The sequence below is a fragment of the Doryrhamphus excisus genome, linkage group LG1 (genome assembly GCF_037039965.1).
Source record: "Doryrhamphus excisus strain RoL-2023G ecotype Guam linkage group LG1, RoL_Dexc_Guam_v1.1, whole genome shotgun sequence".
Taxonomy (NCBI): Eukaryota; Metazoa; Chordata; class Actinopteri; order Syngnathiformes; family Syngnathidae; genus Doryrhamphus; species Doryrhamphus excisus.
In genome coordinates this window covers 27,903,434-27,926,017 of record NC_136357.1, presented here as the reverse complement: position 1 = coordinate 27,926,017, position 22,584 = coordinate 27,903,434, and the positions used below count along the sequence as shown (strand labels likewise).

The window sequence follows — 22,584 nt, the reverse complement described above, 5'->3', positions numbered from 1 at the left end:
CTAAATATTTTTTTAATTTATTTTATTTTATTTACTTATTTTTTTACCAAAAAAAAAAATCTTTAGGGGGGCTTAAGAACATTTTAGGGGGACCCTATTATATGAAATTTGTCAGATTTTTTTTTTTGTAAAAAAAAAATTCAAATATTAAAATATTTAGGGGAGCTTAAGAACATTTTAGGGGGGCCCTATTATATGAAATGAATCGCTTTTTCTTTATTATTTTTCTTTAATACTTAAATTTTATGCTACAAAAATGACATTATTTTTCCTAATAATATTATGTTATTTTTCTTTAAAAAAAATCTTTTTTTTTCTTATAAATTCAAAATTTTGCTGCAAACTATTTTTCCAAAAATTCTAATTTTTGTAATATTTTCTGTAATTTAATAATAATTTTATTCAATAATGTCTTTTTTTTGTTGTTTTTAGCTGTCTGATTTTTTTTTCTTCAATGAGGAGTAGATGGTGACACCTCATTTTGTTGTCGTTCTTCTTCTTCTTCTTCTTCTTCTTCTACATTCCATCGCACTCTCCAATTCACAATTGGTTGTTTTTTTTTACCCCTAAGGACAATTCTCCATTTTTTTATGTTGTTTTCACCTCTAAATGCAATAAACACAACCCAAACGTATCCTACCTGAGTACACTTGTACTGATTACAATACAAATAAAAGAATTTGTGAACAAACTAGCAGCCAATCACCACGCGTGCTGCCGGCGCACCGACGGACTTTTTTAGTCTCCTTTGCGGAGCTGCGCTTCCCACTCTTAAATCTATTTTCCGCGCGTTGGTTGTAAAAAAAAAAAAAAAAACACAAAGCACAGCAGTTTGCGGCAAAGCCTCCCGGAAGATCAGATGCAAAAGAGCTCGGCGGTCTGCCAAATGCCAACCAATATTAAAAAAAAAAAAAAAAAAAAAAAAAAAAGGGGGCTCAGTGCTCGTTTATGCGATTGAGCAACAGACTGTCGAATTTGACTGGGATTACTAATGCAATAAATAATACGGTTATGGATTTCAGTTTAAAGGCATTAAAAAAAAGGGAGAAAATAAGGAGACGGGGAGCAGGAAGTTGTTGTCAAATAGCAAAGTATCGCAAAAAAAAAAAAAAAACACACACACACACATACACACACAGAATGGGACTCTGTGTGTATTTAATCAGCAGCATCACTGCAGTATATACGCATTGCACCTCTAAAAAAAAAAAATTTAAAAATTATTTAAAAAATTATAAAAAAAAAATAATCTCATCACAGTGCAAAACACCGCAGCATATCGTGAGTGGGTGAGAGTGGGGGATGGGGCGGAGTGGAGGTGTGTTAACGGAAGATAGAAGATAGAGAAAGAGCAGATGGAACAATGGGTGATGGGCAAAAGAGCAAGGAGGCGGAGGGAAAAGAGGAGGGGGGGAGCAGATTGAAAAAGATGAGGGGGGGGGGGTGGCGGATGGGGGGGGGGGGGCTAGCGATGCGGAGAGAGAGAGAGAGAGAGAGGACAAGCTTCTCTCTCCAAACGGCAGCCGAGAGAGTCGGAAGTTTCATCTCCACCATTCCCACACGAACACAACATCGGGATAGAAGACAGGAACTCACGCGTCTGGGAAAAAGGTGAGCAGGATCTTCATCATCTGCATCATCATCATCATCATCATCACCCACGTGAGTCCTTTTTTTTTTTTTTTTGTTGTTGTTGTTGTTGTTTCCCAAAAAGCCACAGCCCAAGTTGAGAGTCTGCAGGACAGAAAATACAACATATGTACTCTTCAGGTGTCGCTGTGGTGTTTTATAGTGATGCATTCAGGGGATGCATGTATGGATGGATGGACGGGAATGTGGGGGGGGGGGGGTGGGGGTTACTGTCTGTTTGCATTGAAGCACTTACGTGCCGCATTTGAGTCACATGCATTATTTATCCACTGCGAAACAGTGATACCTCAACAGGAGATGCAATGTATATATATGTACTGTGATGCGTTCACGGGCATCAGGGAGAGTATGTATGGAAATAATATTTTCATTCAATATGTGCAATATCAAGCTCTAAGTGCAATATATGAAGTTATAAGCACAATATTTTTTTTTTATAATGCCTCGTATTTAATTCACTAGCAAGAGTCGTAGTGTATATACTTATATATATACTTATTATTTTGCAAACTATATTTGTATATAACTTTGGTTAAAATTGTTGATTTGTTAATACTTAGTTTTTTTTAATTCATTTGTGTAAAAAAAAAAATTTGAAAAAGCACATGTTAGTTATCCCATAGTATTTGGTTAATATTCTGCATTATACGTTGGTAGTGTATTGTCTGTTTTTTTTTTCATTTATTCATTTTTTACCACTTTTTTCTCACGAGGGTCGCGGGTGGGGGGGGTGCTGGAGCCTATCCCAGCTGTCTTTCCTCGTGAGGAAAAAGCGGTAGAAAATAAAAATGAATGAATGAATGTTTTGAATTAATTGTTTTGATCATATATCATATTAATAATGCAATATTTTCTGTAGTATTTCGCTAATTAACCTAGCATGTTTTTGGAATGTGGGAGGAAACCGGAGTACCCGGAGAAAACCCACGCATGCACGGAGAGAACATGCAAACTCCACACAGAGGGTGGAATTGAACCCTGGTGTCCGAGCTGTGAGGTCTGCATGCTAACCACTTTACCGTCGTGCATCTTTACAGTTAATTAAAACTTATAAAAATATAAAATATGACTGGTCTTACATACTCTTATATTTCACAACGCAGGTGTGATTTCAAATAATTATTGTCCCAGATGTTGATGCTAACGATGCTAACGATTAACCACTGTTTTGATCATATATCATATTAATAATGGAATATTTCCTGTAATATTTCACCCATCACTCTGTAAAGTTTAGGAATTGGAGTTTGGGGCATGTTTTTTTTGAGGCGGGAAATTCATACCGTCTCTCAAACGTCTGCAGCATTTCTTAGTTGTGTCAGTATCAATTGATGTGCTATTGATATCATATAATTATTCATTCATTCATTCGAGAGCTAATCACCCCCACTGTCTCTCAAACGTCTGCAGCATTTCTTAGTTGTGTCAGTATCAACTGATATACTCTTGTTATAATATAATTATTCATTCATTCATTCAAGAGCTAATCAACCATTAATTGTTTTGATCATATATCATATTAATAATGCAATACTTCCTGTAGTATTTCACCCTTCACTCAGTAAAGTTTAGGAATTGGAGTTTGGGGCATGTTTTTTTTGAGGCAGGAAATTGATACTCTCTCTCAAACGTCTGCAGCATTTCTTAGTTGTGTCAGTATCAATTGATATAGTATGAATTATTTTTTTTGATCATATATCATATTAATAATGCAATACTTCCTGTAGTATTTCACCCTTCACTCTGTAAAGGTTAGGAATTGGAGTTTGGGGCATTTTTTTTGAGGCAGGAAATTGATACTGTCTCTCAAACATCTGCAGCATTTCTTAGTTGTGTCAGTATCAATTGATATGAATTTTTTTGATCATATATCATATTAATAATGCAATACTTCCTGTAGTATTTCACCCTTCACTCTGTAAAGTTTAGGAATTGAAGTTTGGGGCATTTTTGAGGCAGGAAATTGATACTGTCTCTCAAACGTCTGCAGCATTTCTTAGTTGTGTCAATATCAATTGATATAATATGAATTTTTTTGATCATATATCATATTAATAATGCAATACTTCCTGTAGTATTTCACCCTTCACTCTGTAAAGTTTAGGAATTGGAGTTTGGGGCATTTTTTTTGAGGCAGGAAATTGATACTGTCTCTCAAACTTCTGCAGCATTTCTTAGTTGTGTCAGTATCAATTGATATGATTTTTTTTGATCATATATCATATTAATAATGCAATACTTCCTGTAGTATAGTATAAATTGATATGATTATTCATTCATTCATTCATTTTCTACCGCTTATCCTCACGAGGGTCGCGCTCGAGGAGGGGGCTGTAGCCGAATCCCCCCCCCCCCCACTCTTGTGTGCTGATCTGTAGTTGTATCAGGTAACGGCTGAGCAAGTCTGGCCGCTATATTTCTCTTTGTTGTCAGACCGCAACGCCAGATAGCAGATGCTTATTGGATGAACGAGAGCTCGGAGAAACAGATCTCTTCTCTTTGTCCAGCTTCTGATGACAACAAACCTGGCATGTCCTCTTTTCCCTCCTATCCCGTCCCTGACATTCATCCAGTCCCCCAGGTCTGGTTCTCCCGTCTGCAGCCGAGCAGAGCATCTGACAGCTCGCTGACAAGTGTTGAAGATGAGAAGGAGGGCGAGAGGAAGACAGACTAATGAGAGGGTATAGTAGCAGCACGGCTCTGTCGGCGCACCTCCAGATAACAGACCTCCTGACTCTTTCATATGTCCCACGTGTCCGGGTCACTGGATCCTGTGCTGGTGTGAGCTTTATTAGGCTTCCGTGTGTCTTCTTGGTCCTGTGAAAGAACGGAGAAGAAGAACAGTTGTTGTGAAACCTTGCATGAATCAAAAAGCAGTACGGAAAAATGACGTGGAAATATTTATTTTGTTGCTAAGGTTTTCTCCGAGTACTCTGGTTTCCTCCCACACGGTGGTGGTAGTGTGATGGTCTGGGGTTGTTATTTCAGAAAAAGAACATCATACCAACAGTAAAATACGATGGTGGTAGTGTGATGGTCTGGGGCTGTTATTTCAGAAAAAGAACATCATACCAACAGTAAAATACGGTGGTGGTAGTGTGATGTTCTGGGGCTGTTATTTCAGAAAAAGAACATCATACCCACAGTAAAATACGGTGGTGGTAGTGTGATGGTCTGGGGCTGTTATTTCAGAAAAAGAACATCATACCAACAGTAAAATACGATGGTGGTAGTGCGATGTTCTGGGGCTGTTATTTCAGAAAAAGAACATCATACCAACAGTAAAATACGGTGGTGGTAGTGTGATGGTCTGGGGCTGTTATTTCAGAAAAAGAACATCATACCCACAGTAAAATACGATGGTGGTAGTGTGACGGTCTGGGGCTGTTATTTCAGAAAAAGAACATCATACCAACAGTAAAATACGATGGTGGTAGTGCGATGGTCTGGGGCTGTTATTTCAGAAAAAGAACATCATACCAACAGTAAAATATGGTGGTAGTAGTGCGATAGTCTGGGGCTGTTATTTCAGAAAAAGAACATCATACCCACAGTAAAATACAGTGGTGGTAGTGTGATGGTCTGGGGCTGTTATTTCAGAAAAAGAACATCATACCAACAGTAAAATACGGTGGTGGTAGTGTGATGTTCTGGGGCTGTTATTTCAGAAAAAGAACATCATACCAACAGTAAAATACGATGGTGGTAGTGTGATGTTCTGGGGCTGTTATTTCAGAAAAAGAACATCATACCAACAGTAAAATACGGTGGTGGTAGTGTGATGGTCAGGGGCTGTTATTTCAGAAAAAGAACATCATACCAACAGTAAAATACGATGGTGGTAGTGTGATGTCTGGGGCTGTTATTTCAGAAAAAGAACATACCAACAGTAAAATACGGTGGTGGTAGTGTGATGGTCTGGGGCTGTTATTTCAGAAAAAGAACATCATACCAACAGTAAAATACGATGGTGGTAGTGTGATGGTCTGGGGCTGATATTTCAGAAAAAGAACATCATACCAACAGTAAAATACGATGGTGGTAGTGCGATGGTCTGGGGCTGTTATTTCAGAAAAAGAACATCATACCAACAGTAAAATACGGTGGTGGTAGTGTGATGGTCTGGGGCTGTTATTTCAGAATAAGCACATCATAGCAACAGTAAAATACGGTGGTGGTAGTGCTAGGTTAATTAGCGACTCCAAAATGTCCATAGGTATGAATGTGAGTGTGAATGGTTGTTTGTCTACATGTGTCCTGTGATTGGCTGGCGACCAGTGCAGGGTGTATTCCGCACTACCAACAGCCCCCCCGCCCTCGTGAGGATAAGCGGTAGAAAATGAACGAATATACAAACACGGTCAATTGATACTGACACAACTAAGAAATGCTGCAGACGTTTGAGAGACAGTATGAATTTCCTGCCTCAAAAAAACATGCCCCAAACTTCGGTTAATTGGCGACTATTTAAGTTTCAATTAACTGCAATTAATTAATTGTACCCTGTCTCTTACCCGAAGACTGCTGGGGTAGGCTCCAGCACCCCACCCGGTAAAATTACAGCTTTTTTTTTTTTAAACTCTTCGAACCATTTTAACTTTCTTCTTATACAATTTCTTCTCTAAATGACAAGTTTGGTCGACAAAGTCAACACAAAAGGAGCGGAGAGGAAATGGCGTAGTTTTTCCACATCGCAAAAGAAATGCTGCTCTTTAACGCAAAAAAAAGTCAGCATTTCCAGAAATGCTGCACACATTTAACAGACAGTATAAATTGCCCGTGAGGAAAAAAAACATGCCTTTATAGTCATGACATATTTAAGGGAAGCAAGAAATTATTATGTTATTATTATGTTATTATTGTTATTATTCATCAATCAATATTTCAAAACATACCTGCATTGTATTGCATTGTATTCTATTGTATTGTATGTATGTATTCCATGTGCCTGTAATCTTTACATTTAAAAAGGCAGTGGTTCTCAGCTGGCTCGGCTTAATGATGTGTGGTTACCCAGCATACCTTGAGGGTTGTGTGATTTTTGATACCTGAAAAAAGCCTACCGAGGCACATATATATACTTTGATGTCCGACCTCTTTCAGCAGGTTAGAAGGCCAAGGAGGCCAGGATCAAAGCACAGCGCTGGTTACTACGGTAACCATGTAGCTGTTAGGAGAAGTGGTGTTCAGGAAGCATTGTCTTTTCCAGCTTCAGATCAATGCCGATTCCTGGTTGAATACGGCCTAATTGTTAGTCAAATAACATGCATACTCAAGCAAGTGTTATGTGCTTTGACTGAATTAACATTTTCAAGCATGAAAAGGGCTAAACAAATGTCCTAGCGTTTTGCACATTGTAAAAAAAAATCTATATATAAAATATATAAAAATATATAAAAAATATGAAATATATAAAAAATATAAAATATAAAATATAAAATATAAAATATAAAATATAAAATATAACATATAAAATATAAAATATAAAATATAAAATATAAAATATAAAATATATAAAAAATATTTTTTGACTGGTTTTCACTTTCTACTTAAATTGTTTGTTTCTTTCTGCTTTTTCCTGGTTATTTATTCCTGATTTTTGGCTTTTTTTCCGGATCCCCCTTCCTCACGAATACCGATGACGCTTACTATAATCTTTGCAAATTTTCCTTTCATAATATTACAACTTTATTCCCATAATATTTTGTTTTTAAATTGCAACTTTATTTAGTTTTGTTTATTTCTCATAATATTACCACTTTTAAAAAGTAACATTTCCATTCTATGATAATAAATTACATTATTCTTCAATAATTCTTCAATGCAGGGTCTTGAGACACATGCTAACTCGCAAACTAGAGAGCTAGCGACCTAAACGGTAGCCTTCGAGTTATTTCCTTTCAACTTAAATAGCCAAAAACTTACCACTTCCACACGGATAGGGAGGATAACTATTAACAGTTATTTAACCTTTTAATAATGAACATGAATCAAACGTAATAATTTCTTCTGGGTACATGATACCATACAGCATCCATATCAAACATTAAACTTTCATATCAAGACGGGGGGCCTCAAACTAGTGTCCTGCGCGCCGCATTTGGCCCGCGGGCCGCGTGTTTGAGACCCCTGGTCTACAAGCTAAATGCTTCTGGAAAGTAGTAGTACCATTTTCCTGGTTTAGGTCGCTAGTTAAGTGCAGATTGCTGGTAGTTTCCAAGATACGGCATTGGGTAAAAATGGTAAATTTATACAAAATAAGGCAAAAATTGTAATTCATCTGACGGTACAGCGTGTCTACAAGCAACCACTTCTATTTGAATTCATGAACGATAGCTGGAAATTGACTTTTGCATGCAAATTTATTGGAAACTACAAGGCAGATCATTATAAGCAGCTGGTGGTGAACCTCCTCAAGTCCTACAAAGCGTTTGTCTGCAATATGATGATAAACGTTTTGCATTCCCATTTAGATTCCCAGGGATGAACAGACTTCAATATTTTCAAAATATAACTAATATTTTGTCAGCTAAAATCCCACAAATCTATTCTATAAACTGATGTGATTTTCCTGAACAAAGAGTGCATATTCGGTAAGATGCTGCACCCTTTTTTATAGTACATACAGACGTTCCAGTTCCGGGTTTTTCCCGGTTGCCGAGCAACATCAGTCATGTATTGACCTTCAAGTGTCTCACACCAGGGCGCCTCCAAGGTAATTCAGTGCGTGACAAGCATGAAAGCCGCCGCCTGTTACTTTGGCGACTATGAAATTTAAGCCAAATTAATTTGACGAGTAAATCAATCAATACAATTGATCCAAAGCTAACTAAAACCAAAACAACCATCCCCCAAAGCATACAATAAAAAAAATCAATTAGATTTGTTGACAAATTCCCCCCAAAATAGACCGTTTTGTAAATCTAAGCGAATATAACTGGAATAGGTGCAGATTCTGGAAACTCTAGAAAGTTTTCTGGCGCGGGTTATTGTGTGTAGCTGCTCTTTGGAGTCCACAACGCAATACAAAAGGGGCCAAAAATTTGCATAATAGGTCCCACTTTAAATCAGAAAACGTCCTTCGTCGTTAGCATCTTATTAGCTAGCAAAAACAAAATGGCAAACCGGAAGTTATCTCGCCCGTCTATGATGTCATCAGTGGGGGACTGTGAACTGTTTGTAGTTTTATTATTGTAATTTTTTACAGTGTATATTTACATGTAAATATATATATATATATATAAATCAAAATGAAGTTGTAATTTTGTTGGAACATTACAAAAGTTCCCATTTTTTTTAAGAATAAAGCCAAAATATTATGGATAATTATGGACATATGGACAAAAGAAAAAAAAATCAAGAAGAAAGTTGGAATATATGGAAAAATCAAGTGTAATTTTTCAAGAATGTCCTATTTTTCTGGGAATATCATCATAACATCATGAGGGAAAATAAGTTTGAATATTAAAGAACACTTTGTTTTTAAGTCTTAATATTACAAAATATATAAATATATAAAAAAAAATAAAGTTCCATTTTTTTAAGAATAAAGCCAAAATATTATGGATAATTATGGATATATGGATAAAAGAAAAAAAAAATTCAAGAAGAAATTTGGAATAGTCGGGGGCGGGGGGGCTGAAAATTTATGACAATAAAAAGTTTGATTCTAACAAGAAAAAATGGTTGCAATTTTACATGAATAACTTTGATATATTATATTATTTATATTATATATATATTATTTTATTATTGTAAAACTACAAAAAAAATGCATAAATGGAAAAAATCAACTGTAATTTTTCAAGAATGTCTTATTTTTCTGGGAATATCATCATAACATCATGAGGAAAAATACGTTGGAATATTAAAGAACACTTTGTTTTTAAGTCTTAATATTACAAAATATGTAAATATATTTTAAAAAGTTGTATTTTTGTTGAAACATTACAAAAGTTCCCATTTTTTTAAGAATAAAGCAAAAATATTATGGATAATTATGGATATATGGATAAAAGAAAAACAATTTATGACAATAAAAAGTTTGATTCTAACAAGAATTTTTTTTTGCAATTTTATGTGAATAACTTTGTGATATTAGTAGGAAAAATAACAAAAATAATAATAATAATATAAAATAATTTAAAAAAAATTAAGTTGGAACATTATGAAAAAAATATACATATTTATTTCTATTTGTATGCATAAAGTGTACATGTGTTTTTCTTTCTTAAGTAATATCCTGTAGTTTTTTTTTTCTTCTAATATCGCTAAAATACTTTATTGGGTGTTTTTTCTATTGCAATATTCCAGTTATGGTTTGCATAATAATGTGCTAATACGGTATTGTGACATGCTGTTTAAAAAGTGTGTCAATCACGTACACTTGGTATTACACGAGTGCAATTAGAGCCCAGTTTCGTTTCCGCCTCCCTGACTCGCTCACACAATAGAAGAATCGTTTTGCGTGCCTTTGATTTAATGACAGTCGAAGCGGCCAAACGAGTCGAGACGCCCGGAGAGAAAAAAAAAACACGTGGCGAGAGAAAACACAAATGCTTTGCCGAGAATCACGCTGCTCATTAATAGACTTGAAGTCATTTCTTTTCATTTTCATGCGCCGTAGTAGTAGTAAAATAGTAGTAATACACTCTCCAAGAACCAGGATATAGAGGGGGGTGGAGCCACCTGGCGTGGCCCAGCAAGGGGCACCGTGGTCGGGCACATTCGTCAAGCAGTTCCCAGGGTGTGCCGCTATGTTCTCATCCCAGAATATAGGAAGTTCCACTTCTTCATTACTGATAAGTGATGATGCAACTCCACAATAAAAGAGCTCATGTTTGGTGAAGTTTTAGTGTTATGTGTTATTTTAATGTAAAATAACCATTTTTGTCTTGTTTATGTTTTTTTCTTTATTATTCTATTTTTCTATTTCAACTTTATGCTACTTAAAAGATATTATTTTTCCCATAATATTATAATTTTATTATAATTTTTTTCCCATTTCTTATGTTGTTTTTTGTAGTAGTAGTAATACACTCTTCGAGAACCAGGATATAGAGGGGGGTGGAGCCACCTGGCGTGGCCCAGCAAGGTGCACCGTGATCGGGCACACTCGTCAAGCAGTGGTGAAGTTTTAGTGTTATGTGTTATTTTAATGTAAAATAACCATTTTTGTCTTGTTTATGTTTTTTTTTGTTTATTATTCTATTTCAACTTCATGCTACTTAAAAGATATTATTTTTCCCATAATATTATAATTTTATTATAATTTTTTTCCCATTTCTTCTGTTGTTTTTTGTAGTAATAGTAATAATACACTCTCCGAGAACCAGGATATAGAGGGGGGTGGAGCCACCTGGCGTGGCCCAGCAAGGTGCACCGTGGTCGGGCACATTCGTCAAGCAGTTCCCAGGGTGTGCCGCTATGTTCTCATCCCAGAATACAGGAAGCAAGATCCGCTTCTTCAGACATTTGCTAGTTATGTAATAGTAATAATAGTCATGCCAATAAAACGATAATAAAAAATAATAATATATAGTATATAAAATACAATAATAATAATAATAATATTATATATAATATATTATTATTGTTATATTAAAATATTAATATTATAATAATAATAATAATAATAATAATAATAATAATAATGATAATGATAATGATAATGATAATAATAATAATAATAATAATAATAATAATAATAATAATAATAATATATTATTATTGTTATATTGAAATATAAATATAAAATATTATAATAATAATAATAATATACATAATATTATTATTATCAGTACCTCGGAAGGGGTGCAGTTAAACTGCTTTTTTTGCCCACACTATACTTTAAAAATAAAAAATAAAAATTGAAAAAGCTCAGCATCCCATATTAATATGAATGGGCTGCTTGAATCGTTGCCTTCAGATTTTTTTAAGCAGGTTTTTAGTTGCCAGGCAACAGATAGTCTATCGCAGATCGTTCTCAGCTTTCACAAGTCGTCCTTTGAAGGCAACAGCAACTCAGGACACTTTACAGCCAAACTAGCCTGCAGAGCAACGGCGCCGTAGTACACACAAGTACTAGTACTTGTATGTAAAAAAAATATGACTTCCATATTTCTGTTTCTATGCTTTCCAGATATAAGATGCTGCTCCCAGCGAGCATGCTGATTGGCCTGCTGTGCCTGAGTCACGCCGGCGTCGTGGCGGGTTTCGCTCGCCTCCTGGACGATACCGAATTACGCTCGGCTTTCTCGGTGGCCCGAACCGACAGTATGGAAGGTGGACCCAAGATGACCGTGACCTTTGACACGGTCTACGTCAACATCGGCGGGGACTTTGACCCAAAGACGGGTTTGTTTCGTTGCCGCATCCCTGGAGCTTACTACTTCTCCTTCACGGTGGGGAAGTTCCCCCATAAGGACTTGTCCGTGATGCTGATGAAGAACAGGAATGAGGTCCAAGCTATTGTTTACGAGGAGAATGCCGGAGAGGAGAAGAAGGTAGGTCAGCCATCACCGCTCAAAAGCCGTACCTGAAGATATGTACAAACATGTACCAATACGAGTTTAAATGGAAAAATAAAAAACTCAGACTGCAATGACGTCAGCCTCCTTTGGGCTCCTATGGCTCCGTCTGGTGGACACAGTCAACATTGCAGTAACATTGCATCCATTTGTCCTCCAATTAAATGTATAGTCAAACAAAATGCATTATGGGAACACTTTTTAAATTTTTAAACTCGAATTGGTGCATGTTTTTATATTTTTTGGGTCGATTTTGGTGACAATTGAATCGCCGGTACGATAACTAAAGGAGTAGGAATTAGTTTTTTTTTTTTTGTTAATTTTTTTTTACAAAATTTTTTGATTTTTTTTTCAAATTTTTAACTTAAATTTAAGTTTAAGTTTCTATTTTATTTATTTTTTTTGTCAATTTTTTTTTATTATTTGGTGACAATCGCCGGTACGATACCTAATTTCAGCGTTCCACATGTCCGAAAGGAGTAGGAAGAAGCAAAGCTTATTAAATCCTACCACTCCATCTGGTTACTTTTACAATCAGTAACTGTTACATTTGTTCACTTCCTGCTTTCCTAATATAGTTTAAGTTTGGATTTTTTTTGTCAATTTTTTTTTCAAAATGTTTTGTTTTTTTTTCAAATTTTTACTTAAACTTAAGTTTAAGTTTCTATTTTATTTATTTTTTTGCCATTTTTTTATTTTTATTTTTTATCTCTGGGTCTTGAGTGAAATCAACAAGTGGTAACTGTTACATTTGTTCACCTCCTGCTTTCCTAGTATAGTTTAAGTTTGGATTTTTTTGTCAATTTTTTTTCAAAATGTTTAGTTTTTTTTCAAATTTTTACTTAAACTTAAGTTTAAGTTTCTATTTTATTTATTTTTTTGCCATTTTTTTTATTTTTATTTTTTATCTCTGGGTCTTGAGTGAAATCAACAAGTGGTAACTGTTACATTTGTTCACCTCCTGCTTTCCTAATATAGTTTAAGTTTGGATTTTTTTTGTCAATTTTTTTTCAAAATGTTTTGGGTTTTTTTCAAATTTTTACTTAAACTTAAGTTTCTATTTTATTTTATTTTTTGCCATTTTTTAATTTTTATTTTTTGTCTCTGGGTCTTGAGTGAAATCAACAAGTGGTAACTGTTACATTTGTTCACTTCCTGCTTTCCTAATATAATTTAAGCGATTTATTTTATTTTAATTATTTATTTTTGTTATATTTTTTAGTTTTTTTAGTTCTTCCTGAATAAGGAATTCTACTTTGCAGAAATTCACTTATCACGGTCGGGTCTGGTCGGGCCGGGTCCAAATGAACCGCAATAACAGTCTGCAATCCAAACCTTCCAGGTACAGAGCCAGAGCGTCATGCTGCAACTGGAGTTTGGCGACACCATTTGGCTGCGTCTCCATGGCGACCCTCGTTACGCCCTCTACAGCAACACGGGACATTACACCACCTTCAACGGTTACCTCATTTACCCCGACACCTACGACTACCAGACGCCCCAACGGGAACGCCAACCTGGTTACGATGTGCCACAGTGGACTAACAACCAGGCCACGGTCAACGTTGGGTCGGAACTGAAGAACACGATGTCTGAGATCGGGAGAAGTCCGGAAAACGGCGAGGACGAGAACGAGGAAGATCCGAGATCTGCTTTCTCGGCCGGTCGCACCCAGAGTATAATCGGAGTCAATCAAGCCGGGATGCCGCAGCACCGGCCGGTCAGTTTCGACACGGCGTTCGTAAACATCGGCGAAGACTTCAACGCGACCGAAGGGATGTTCAGGTGCCGCGTTCCCGGCGCGTACTACTTCTCCTTCAACGTGGGCAAACTTCCCCAGAAGACTCTGTCCGTGAAGCTGATGAAGAACCACCTGGAAGTGCAGGCGATGATCTACGACGACAGTCACGGCGAGAAAGCGTTGCAGAGTCAGAGTTTGATGCTGTCGCTGAAACCGGGCGACACCGTTTGGCTCTACTCCCACCAGAGAGACGGTTTTGGAGCTTATAGCAACCATGCTAAGTACATCACCTTCACCGGTTTCCTGGTGTACCCGGAAGTCGCTACCACGACTAAAATGAACACCGGCGGTCAGTCACACGCGGATTCGAAGCCCTAGCCGCCGCCGCAGCTGAGCTACTGACTAAATATTCCGACGGGAATTCATGCAAACGAACAATTCCAAGTTTTTTTTTTACCCCCCACACATCCTTTTCATATGAATCTCTTTGTGATGTCACAGAGACCGTGCACTGAGGGCGGAGCTACAACTCAATGAATCGTTCCTTCTATTCCAGCAAAAGAGATCCTGAACTTCCTCTCCCGCCAAATTCCAACATTCCGACACATTCAAAACTGCAATTGATGGCTTGAAAACGTGTGTGCCCAACTAGTCTAGACTAGGTATCCTATCTGGTCTTTAGTCTAGAGCTGTCCAATCCAGTGTAGACTATTGTATGGAGCTGTCCTACCTAGTCTTTGGTTTAGCCTAGAGCGGTTCTTTCTAGTATTTAACCTGTCTAAGGTTGCCCAACTAGTCTAGACTAGGTATCCTATATGGTCTTTAGTCTAGAGCTGTCCAATCCAGTGTAGACTATTGTATGGAGCTGTCCTACCTAGTCTTTGGTTTAGCCTAGGGCGGTTCTTTCTAGTATTTAACCTGTCTAAGGTTGCCCAACTAGTCTAGACAAGGTATCCTATCTGGTCTTTAGTCCAGCTCTGTCCAAACCAGTCTACACTATTTTTTACAGCTGTCCTACCTAGTCTTTCATTTAGCCTAGGGCGGTTCTTTCTAGTATTTAACCTGTCTAAGGTTGCCCAACTAGTCTAGACTAGGTATCCTATATGGTCTTTAGTCTAGAGCTGTCCAATCCAGTGTAGACTATTGTATGGAGCTGTCCTACCTAGTCTTTGAGGATGAACCGATGAAGCCCGCCGGGGTGAGAAGCCACCAGCGGCGTTGTGATGGAATATTTATATATAATAATATTAATAAATATTTATAGATAAAATAGACCCCCCACCACCACCACCACCACCGAACCCGCACCCTGTAAAAAGACAGAAATGAACGCTATTTTCTTACCAGTTATTTTCTTAGTCGATTAATCTGAAGCTTGTTGTTTTGATTAATCGACTAATCAAATCAATATGAAAACAAATTCATGCAAACCAAACACAAACGTTCATGGATGAATGAGGAAATGAAAAAAAGGCTGAAATCAAAATATATTTACATTTTTAAACCCAAAAATGATTTAGCAAATACCATTTAGTCTGGACTAGTCTATTTAGTCTGGACTGGAGCGGTCCTTACCTAGTCTTTAGTCTAATATATTTACATTTTTAAACCCAAAAATACCTTACCTAGTCTTTAGTCTAATATATTTACATTTTAAACCCAAAAATACCCAAATAGTTGTCAATTAATTACATAATTAATCACAAATTAATTGGTTAATTGTTACAGCTCTACTAGACTGTCCTATTTAGTCTGGACGGGAGCTGTCCTTACCTAGTCTTTAGTCTAATATATTTACATTTTTAAACCCAAAAATGTAAACCCCAAAATACCAAAATAGTTGTCAATTAATTGCATAATTAATCAAAAATTAATTGGTTAATTGTTGCAGCTCTACTAGACTGTCCTATTTAGTCTGGACTGGAGCTGTTCTTACCAAGTCTTTCGTCTTATATATTTATTTTATTTTTGTAAAATTACTGGTAATTTTAATTTATTTTTTGTTAAATTATATTTTTAGAATATAATTTATTTTATTTTTGTAAAATTACTGGTAATATTTAGTTTTTTCTGTTAAATTATATTCAAAATTTTATTTTTGTGAAATTATTGGTAATTTTTATTTTTTGTTAAATTATATTTTTACAATATCATTTATTTTATTTTTGTGAAATTACTGGTAATTTTTATTAAATCATATTTTTTTTATATAATTTGAAAAAGAATTTGCCACAAAAGGTCCCCCCGGCAACACTTAGGGGTGTCCCCTGTCTTTACGGCCTCTAAGATAATACATATGAAATGATATTTGGTTAAAACACTTTCATAGCCTAATATTAAAAATATAATAAAAAGTGTGGCATAGAGTGTTTTTTCTCCTGCGCCATTTCTTTTCACACATGATTTTTTTCGTTTCGTTTTGCCACTCAGCAATTATGCCACACTCAACTTCCACGGTATCAAACATTCCAACCTGTTTTTCTCGGTGTTTTGACTCAACCTCGGTGCTTTTTCTACTGCGGTCCCATGAAAAGACCCATCGATGGAACCCTCAACGTGGTCCAGTGCTTGTCCAATCCTCCTCCCACCCGTCTCATATGAACCATCATCAAGCATGTCATGCATGCCTGTAACTGAAAATGCAACCAATTGAAAAGATGGCAGGCTCAAGTCCATGCCTGGTGTTTTATTTTTTTGTTTTTTTTTTTTATAAAAAGTGAAATTATGTGTGGAGTTACTGATGTGTTCAATGTCGCCGCTCTTTATTATTGTGTATTGACCTACCGTGTTGTACAACCGGACCTAATAAAATGTATACATATAAAGTACCGTGTATACGTTTTACCACGTCCTGTTCGGGTCATGTGGCTTGTGTTGTGGTGTCACAATTTGACGGATTAAAATACTTTAAAAAGTCAAGTCTTGGTACTTGGTATGGTATTTGTTACACTGACACAATGTTGATAGCCATTAAATGGGAAGTGATGATGCACTGCCCTCTGCTGGACACAACGGGTAGTGAGTGGGAAATTTTTGGGAAGTCAAAATTATATCATAGAGTTTACACTTGTATTGGTCCGAAAAGGAGTAGGCAGAAGCCGTTATTGACAGCAAATTAATTTCCAATTACACTTTTTTGGGGGGTTTTCATAATATTACAACCTTTTTTCTTTAATATTCTAATTGTATTATTGTATTAATATGATTTTTTTTAATATTAAATACTCTGATTTAATATTGTTTTACCTCATTCTCACAAAATTATAGCTGCTTTTTACATTTCTGATGTTTTTTTTTCTCATAAGTGACTTTATTCTGAAAATATTTTGATAATTATTTTATCTGATTTAAATAAATTCTCTTTTTTTATTTTTATTTATTTATAAAAAATATTTATTTATAAAATATAAAAATGTTATTTATTTATAAAATTATTTATAAATATTGAATTCTTTGTATTGTTTTTATTTATTTATTTATTTTTATTTATTTATAAAAAATATTCATTTTTAAATTATAAAAATTTTATTTATTTATAAAATGATTTATAAAATATTTATAAATAATTGCCACTTTTTTATTGTAACATTCAGACTTTTTCATAATATTCCTAGTACTTCAAAATTATTTTTGTAATATTATGACTTGATAAAAATGGTAAAATAATAAGTATTACTCATTGTAAAATGACAACTTTTGTCTTAATATTTTGAATTTATTCTTGGAAAGGTTTGGAAAATTACCGCAATTTTTTTTTTTTTACATATTTGTTGCTGTTGTTTTTTTTTTGTTTGTTTTTCATAATGTTACAACCTTTTTTACTCAATATTCCAACTCTATGCCACTAAAATATGATTCTACATCATTTTCACAAAATTAGAGCTGCTTTTTACATTTCTGATGGTTTTTTTCTCATAAGTGACTTTATCCTGAAAATATTTTGCTAATTATTTTATTTGATTTAAATAAATTATTTTTATTCTTTTTATTTATTTTTTATTTTTATTTATTTATAAAAATATTTATTTATAAAATAGAAAAATGTTATTTATTTATAAAATTATTTATAAAAATTGACACAAATTCGTTGTATTGTTTTTATTTATTTATTTTTATTTATTTATAAAAATATTCATTTAAAAAAAAATTGCTTTTACATTTCCGATTACTAAAATAATATTTATTACTCATGATGTTGTCAAATTCCAAATTTTTTTCTCATTAGATTACAACTTTTGTGTTAATATTTTCAATTGATTCCTGGAAAATTACCGCAAATTTTTTTTTTTTTATATATTTGTTGTTTTTTTGTGTGTTTTTTCCAGAAATGAATTTCATAATTCCAATATTATGAAATTCCTACTTTTGTCTTAATATTTTGAATTAATTCTCAGCAGTATGAAGACAACAGGATGTAGCTAACATAGGAGTCGGTAAAAAAAAAAAGACATTTGCAAGTAAACAAAACCAGAGAAGATGTTAATCAGAATGATTTGACTGTCTCACAACGTCTTGAACGGGATCTGTCTGTGTTGTTTTTTTAATCAAATGGAAAGGTAAGGGGGGCGGGAGAGGGGTCATCACTGGACGGAACACCAACTACAATCAACACGTAATAAGAAAGTAAACTACTATGGGGTATAACAAACTTTGTCAACTCACCTAAATGTCCATGACGTGCCGCAAAGCATGCTGGGAAGCACTCCAGAAACAGCAGCTAAAAATTCATAGATGATAATTAAAATACAAAAATCTGTACTGGATGAGAACATTTTGCATCTTCTTTGAGTGTCTGCAGTGATTTCCCTAATGTATCGAAAACACACCCAAACAGGAAGTAACGTTGCCTATTTCCTGGTGCATCCACTGCGTCTCTACCATTCCCTCACTGAGGTTCTCACATGATAAAAAAAACAGCTACCATGTTCCTAAGAGCCGCCGTCCTGCTGTGGATCGCGAGTGGATATTTACCTGAGGAAACGGAACTCTGTCCAGCTCACGGCAGCGGAAGAACCTCCTCCTCCCCGAGGGAACTTGCGGTGGGAAATGTCCTCTACGAGATCTGGGAGGAATCCAAATTCTGGTCCCAAGCGAGGAGCAGCTGTGCCCAACGAGGAGGAGATCTACTAAAAGAGTTAAACGAGGCCATCAAAATGTGTCTGAAGGACGTCGCCGGGACGGGAAGCGTGAGGGACGTCACCTGGTGGCTGGGGGACGGGGTCCGAGGGGACCACCTGGAACCTGGTTTCGGTGAGTTTTCTCGCATTTTTCTTCTTCTGTGGTCATCAAACAAATGTAAATATTAGTCAACACAACACAATGAAGGGAGGAAACCAATCCAAAGCTACATGGTCCTGTGTGAAAAAGTGATAGCCCCTTAAAGCTAATAACTGGTTGGGCCACCCTTAGCAGTAACAACTGCAATCAAGCGTTTGTGATACCTTGCAATGAGTCTCATGCAATCACACAATGCAATAAATCATGCTAACTGCTGCATAGGAGTTATTGTTCTTAGTAGCAACAACTGCAATCAAGCGTTTCCGTTAACTTGCAATGAGTCTCATGCAATCACATGATGCAATAAATCATGCTAAATGCTGCATAGGAGTTATTTTTCAAAGTTGGGCCACCCTTAGCAGTAACAACTGCAACCAAGCGTTTGTGATACCTTGCAATGAGTCTCATGCAATCACACAATGCAATAAAGCATGCTAAATGCTGCATAGGAGTTATTGTTCTTAGTAGCAACAACTGCAATCAAGCGTTTGCGATAACTTGCAATGAGTCTCATGCAATCACACAATGCAATAAAATCATGCTAAATGCTGCATAGGAGTTATTGTTCTTAGTAGCAACAACTGCAATCAAGCGTTTGCGTTAACTTGCAATGAGTCTCGAGCAATCACACAATGCAATAAAATCATGCTAAATGCTGCATAGGAGTTATTTTTCAAAGCTGGCCCACCCTTAGCAATAACAACTGCAATCAAGCGTTTGCGTTAACTTGCAATGAGTCTCGAGCAATCACAAAATGCAATAAAATCATGCTAAATGCTGCATAGGAGTTATTGTTCGTAGTAGCAACAACTGCAATCAAGTGTTTGCGTTAACTTGCAATGAGTCTCATGTAGTCACACGATGCAATAATTCATGCTCAATGCTGCATAGGAGTTATTTTTCAAGGTTGGGCCACCCTAGTAGCAACAACTGCAATCAAGCGTTTGCGTTAACTTGCAATGAGTCTCGAGCAATCACACAATGCAATAAAGCAAGCATGTTCATTTGGTTTGTTAATACATACAAATATACATAATCATTTACCTTTCTTGCATATTTCAGACATAGTTGTAAATGTGATTAATCATGATTAATCAATTTTAACAGTGATTAATCAGATTAAAAATTGGGCAGGACAAAATGTAATTATGACCGACTCGAATGAAAAAAATTGCCTATTTTTTGGGAGGAAAAAAAAAAGGTTGAATCACAAACATGCGATGCATTCAAGGTAACATTCTCTTTGGATGCATACTGTGCAACCAATACAGAAGACGGTGGTGCTTTCAAGGACACTACCAGCTGCACATACGTGAAGCAGAATCCTTTTCAGCTCGTCACGTCGTCGGACTGCAACCATAAACGAGGCTTCATCTGCACCCGCAGTAGGTGTCACATCACACACACCCCCAACCCCCCCCCCCCCCCCCGCCCCCACCATTTTTAACGTACGGAGCAGTTAAAATTAAAATCATGCTGTTTATTATTTTTTAAAGGTTTGCGCTCGTCACTAAACACGCAGGTGAGGAATAGCAGCCAATGAGAAGCTGGAATTTAACGCTGCATTGCAATTTCATCATTTCATGTCTTGTTATTCATGTTTGCAGAGCACATTGGTATCCAGATCACGTAAGTCAGACTGGAATTGATGGTTTGACTGGTTTGATAACTGCAATCAAGCGTTTGTGATACCTTGCAATGAGTCTCATGCAGCCACACGATGCAATAAAATCATACTAAATGCTGCATAAGAGTTATTTTTCAAGGTCGGGCCACCCTTAGCAGTAACAACTGCAATCAAGCGTTTGTGATAACTTGCAATGAGTCTCATGCAATCACACAATGCAATAAAGCATGGTAAATGCTGCATAGGAGTTATTTTTCAAAGTTGGGCCACCCTTTGTAGCAACAACTGCAATCAAGCATTTTGCGTTAACTTGCAATGAATCTCGAGCAATCACACGATGCAATAAAGCATGCTAAATGCTGCATAGGAGTTATTTTTCAGAGTTGGGCCACCCTTAGCAGCAACAACTGCAATCAAGCGTTTGTGATAACTTGCAATGAGTCTCATGCAATCACACAATGCAATAAAGCATGGTAAATGCTGCATAGGAGTTATTTTTCAAAGTTGGGCCACCCTTTGTAGCAACAACTGCAATCAAGCATTTTGCGTTAACTTGCAATGAATCTCGAGCAATCACACGATGCAATAAAGCATGCTAATTGCTGCAAAGAAGTTATTTTTCAGAGTTGGGCCACCCTTAGCAGCAACAACTGCAATCAAGCGTTTTGTGATAACTTGCAATGAGTCTCATGCAATCACACAATGCCAAAAAAGCATGCTCAATGCTGCATAAAAGTTATTTTTTCAAGATTGGGCCACCCTTTGTAGCAACAACTGCAATCAAGCGTTTTGCGTTAACTTGCAATGAATCTCGAGCAATCACACGATGCAATAAAGCATGCTAAATGCTGCATAGGAGTTATTGTTCTTAGTAGCAACAACTGCAATCAAGCGTTTGCGCTAACTTGCAATGAATCTCGAGCAATCACACGATGCAATAAAGCATGCTAAATGCTGCATAGGAGTTACTGTTCTTAGTAGCAACAACTGCAATCAAGCGTTTGCGTTAACTTGCAATGAATCTCGAGCAATCACACGATGCAGTAAAGCATGCTAAATGCTGCATAGGAGTTACTGTTCTTAGTAGCAACAACTGCAATCAAGCGTTTGCGTTAACTTGCAATGAATCTCGAGCAATCACACGATGCAATAAAGCATGCTAAATGCTGCATAGGAGTTACTGTTCTTAGTAGCAACAACTGCAATCAAGCGTTTGCGTTAACTTGCAATGAATCTCGAGCAATCACACGATGCAATAAAGCATGCTAAATGCTGCATAGGAGTTACTGTTCTTAGTAGCAACAACTGCAATTAAGCGTTTGCGTTAACTTGCAATGAGTCTCGAGCAATCACACAATGCAATAAAGCATGCTAAATGCTGCATAGGAGTTATTGTTCTTAGTAGCAACAACTGCAATCAAGCGTTTGCGTTAACTTGCAATGAATCTCGAGCAATCACACAATGCAATAAAGCATGCTAAATGCTGCATAGGAGTTATTGTTCTTAGTAGCAACAACTGCAATCAAGCGTTTGCGTTAACTTGCAATGAATCTCGAGCAATCACACGATGCAATAAAGCATGCTAAATGCTGCATAGGAGTTACTGTTCTTAGTAGCAACAACTGCAATCAAGCGTTTGCGTTAACTTGCAATGAGTCTCGAGCAATCACACGATGCAATAAAGCATGCTAAATGCTGCATAGGAGTTATTGTTCTTAGTAGCAACAACTGCAATCAAGCGTTTGCGTTAACTTGCAAT

At 36.1% G+C, this 22,584-nt stretch overlaps 1 protein-coding gene and 1 long non-coding RNA gene across 3 annotated transcripts in view; one reads left to right on the top strand and one right to left on the bottom strand.

The window, feature by feature from the left end:
• The window catches only part of LOC131132320 (uncharacterized), a 48,875-nt gene that overhangs the window by 7,441 nt on the left and 18,850 nt on the right, over positions 1–22,584 (bottom strand). Inside the window, exons 5-10 of the long non-coding RNA XR_013628078.1 lie at positions 19,121–19,196; positions 18,892–19,043; positions 18,583–18,637; positions 4,378–4,467; positions 4,176–4,276; positions 1,597–1,734 (exon numbers count right to left, since the gene is read on the bottom strand). This is a non-coding gene — a long non-coding RNA (uncharacterized LOC131132320). The remainder of the gene's footprint in view (positions 1–1,596; positions 1,735–4,175; positions 4,277–4,377; positions 4,468–18,582; positions 18,638–18,891; positions 19,044–19,120; positions 19,197–22,584) is intronic.
• Positions 1,484–16,622, top strand: c1qtnf4 (C1q and TNF related 4). Of its 2 annotated transcripts, none has more exons than XM_058078600.2 (3): positions 1,484–1,611; positions 11,792–12,155; positions 13,522–16,622. In XM_058078600.2, exons 2-3 carry the CDS (start codon positions 11,799–11,801, stop codon positions 14,296–14,298), a joined length of 1,134 nt encoding a protein of 377 aa, XP_057934583.2. In that variant the 5' UTR covers positions 1,484–1,611; positions 11,792–11,798; the 3' UTR covers positions 14,299–16,622. The 2 variants fall into 2 exon arrangements, with proteins under 2 accessions (XP_057934583.2, XP_057934584.2); XM_058078601.2 differs by having other exon boundaries at positions 1,505–1,662.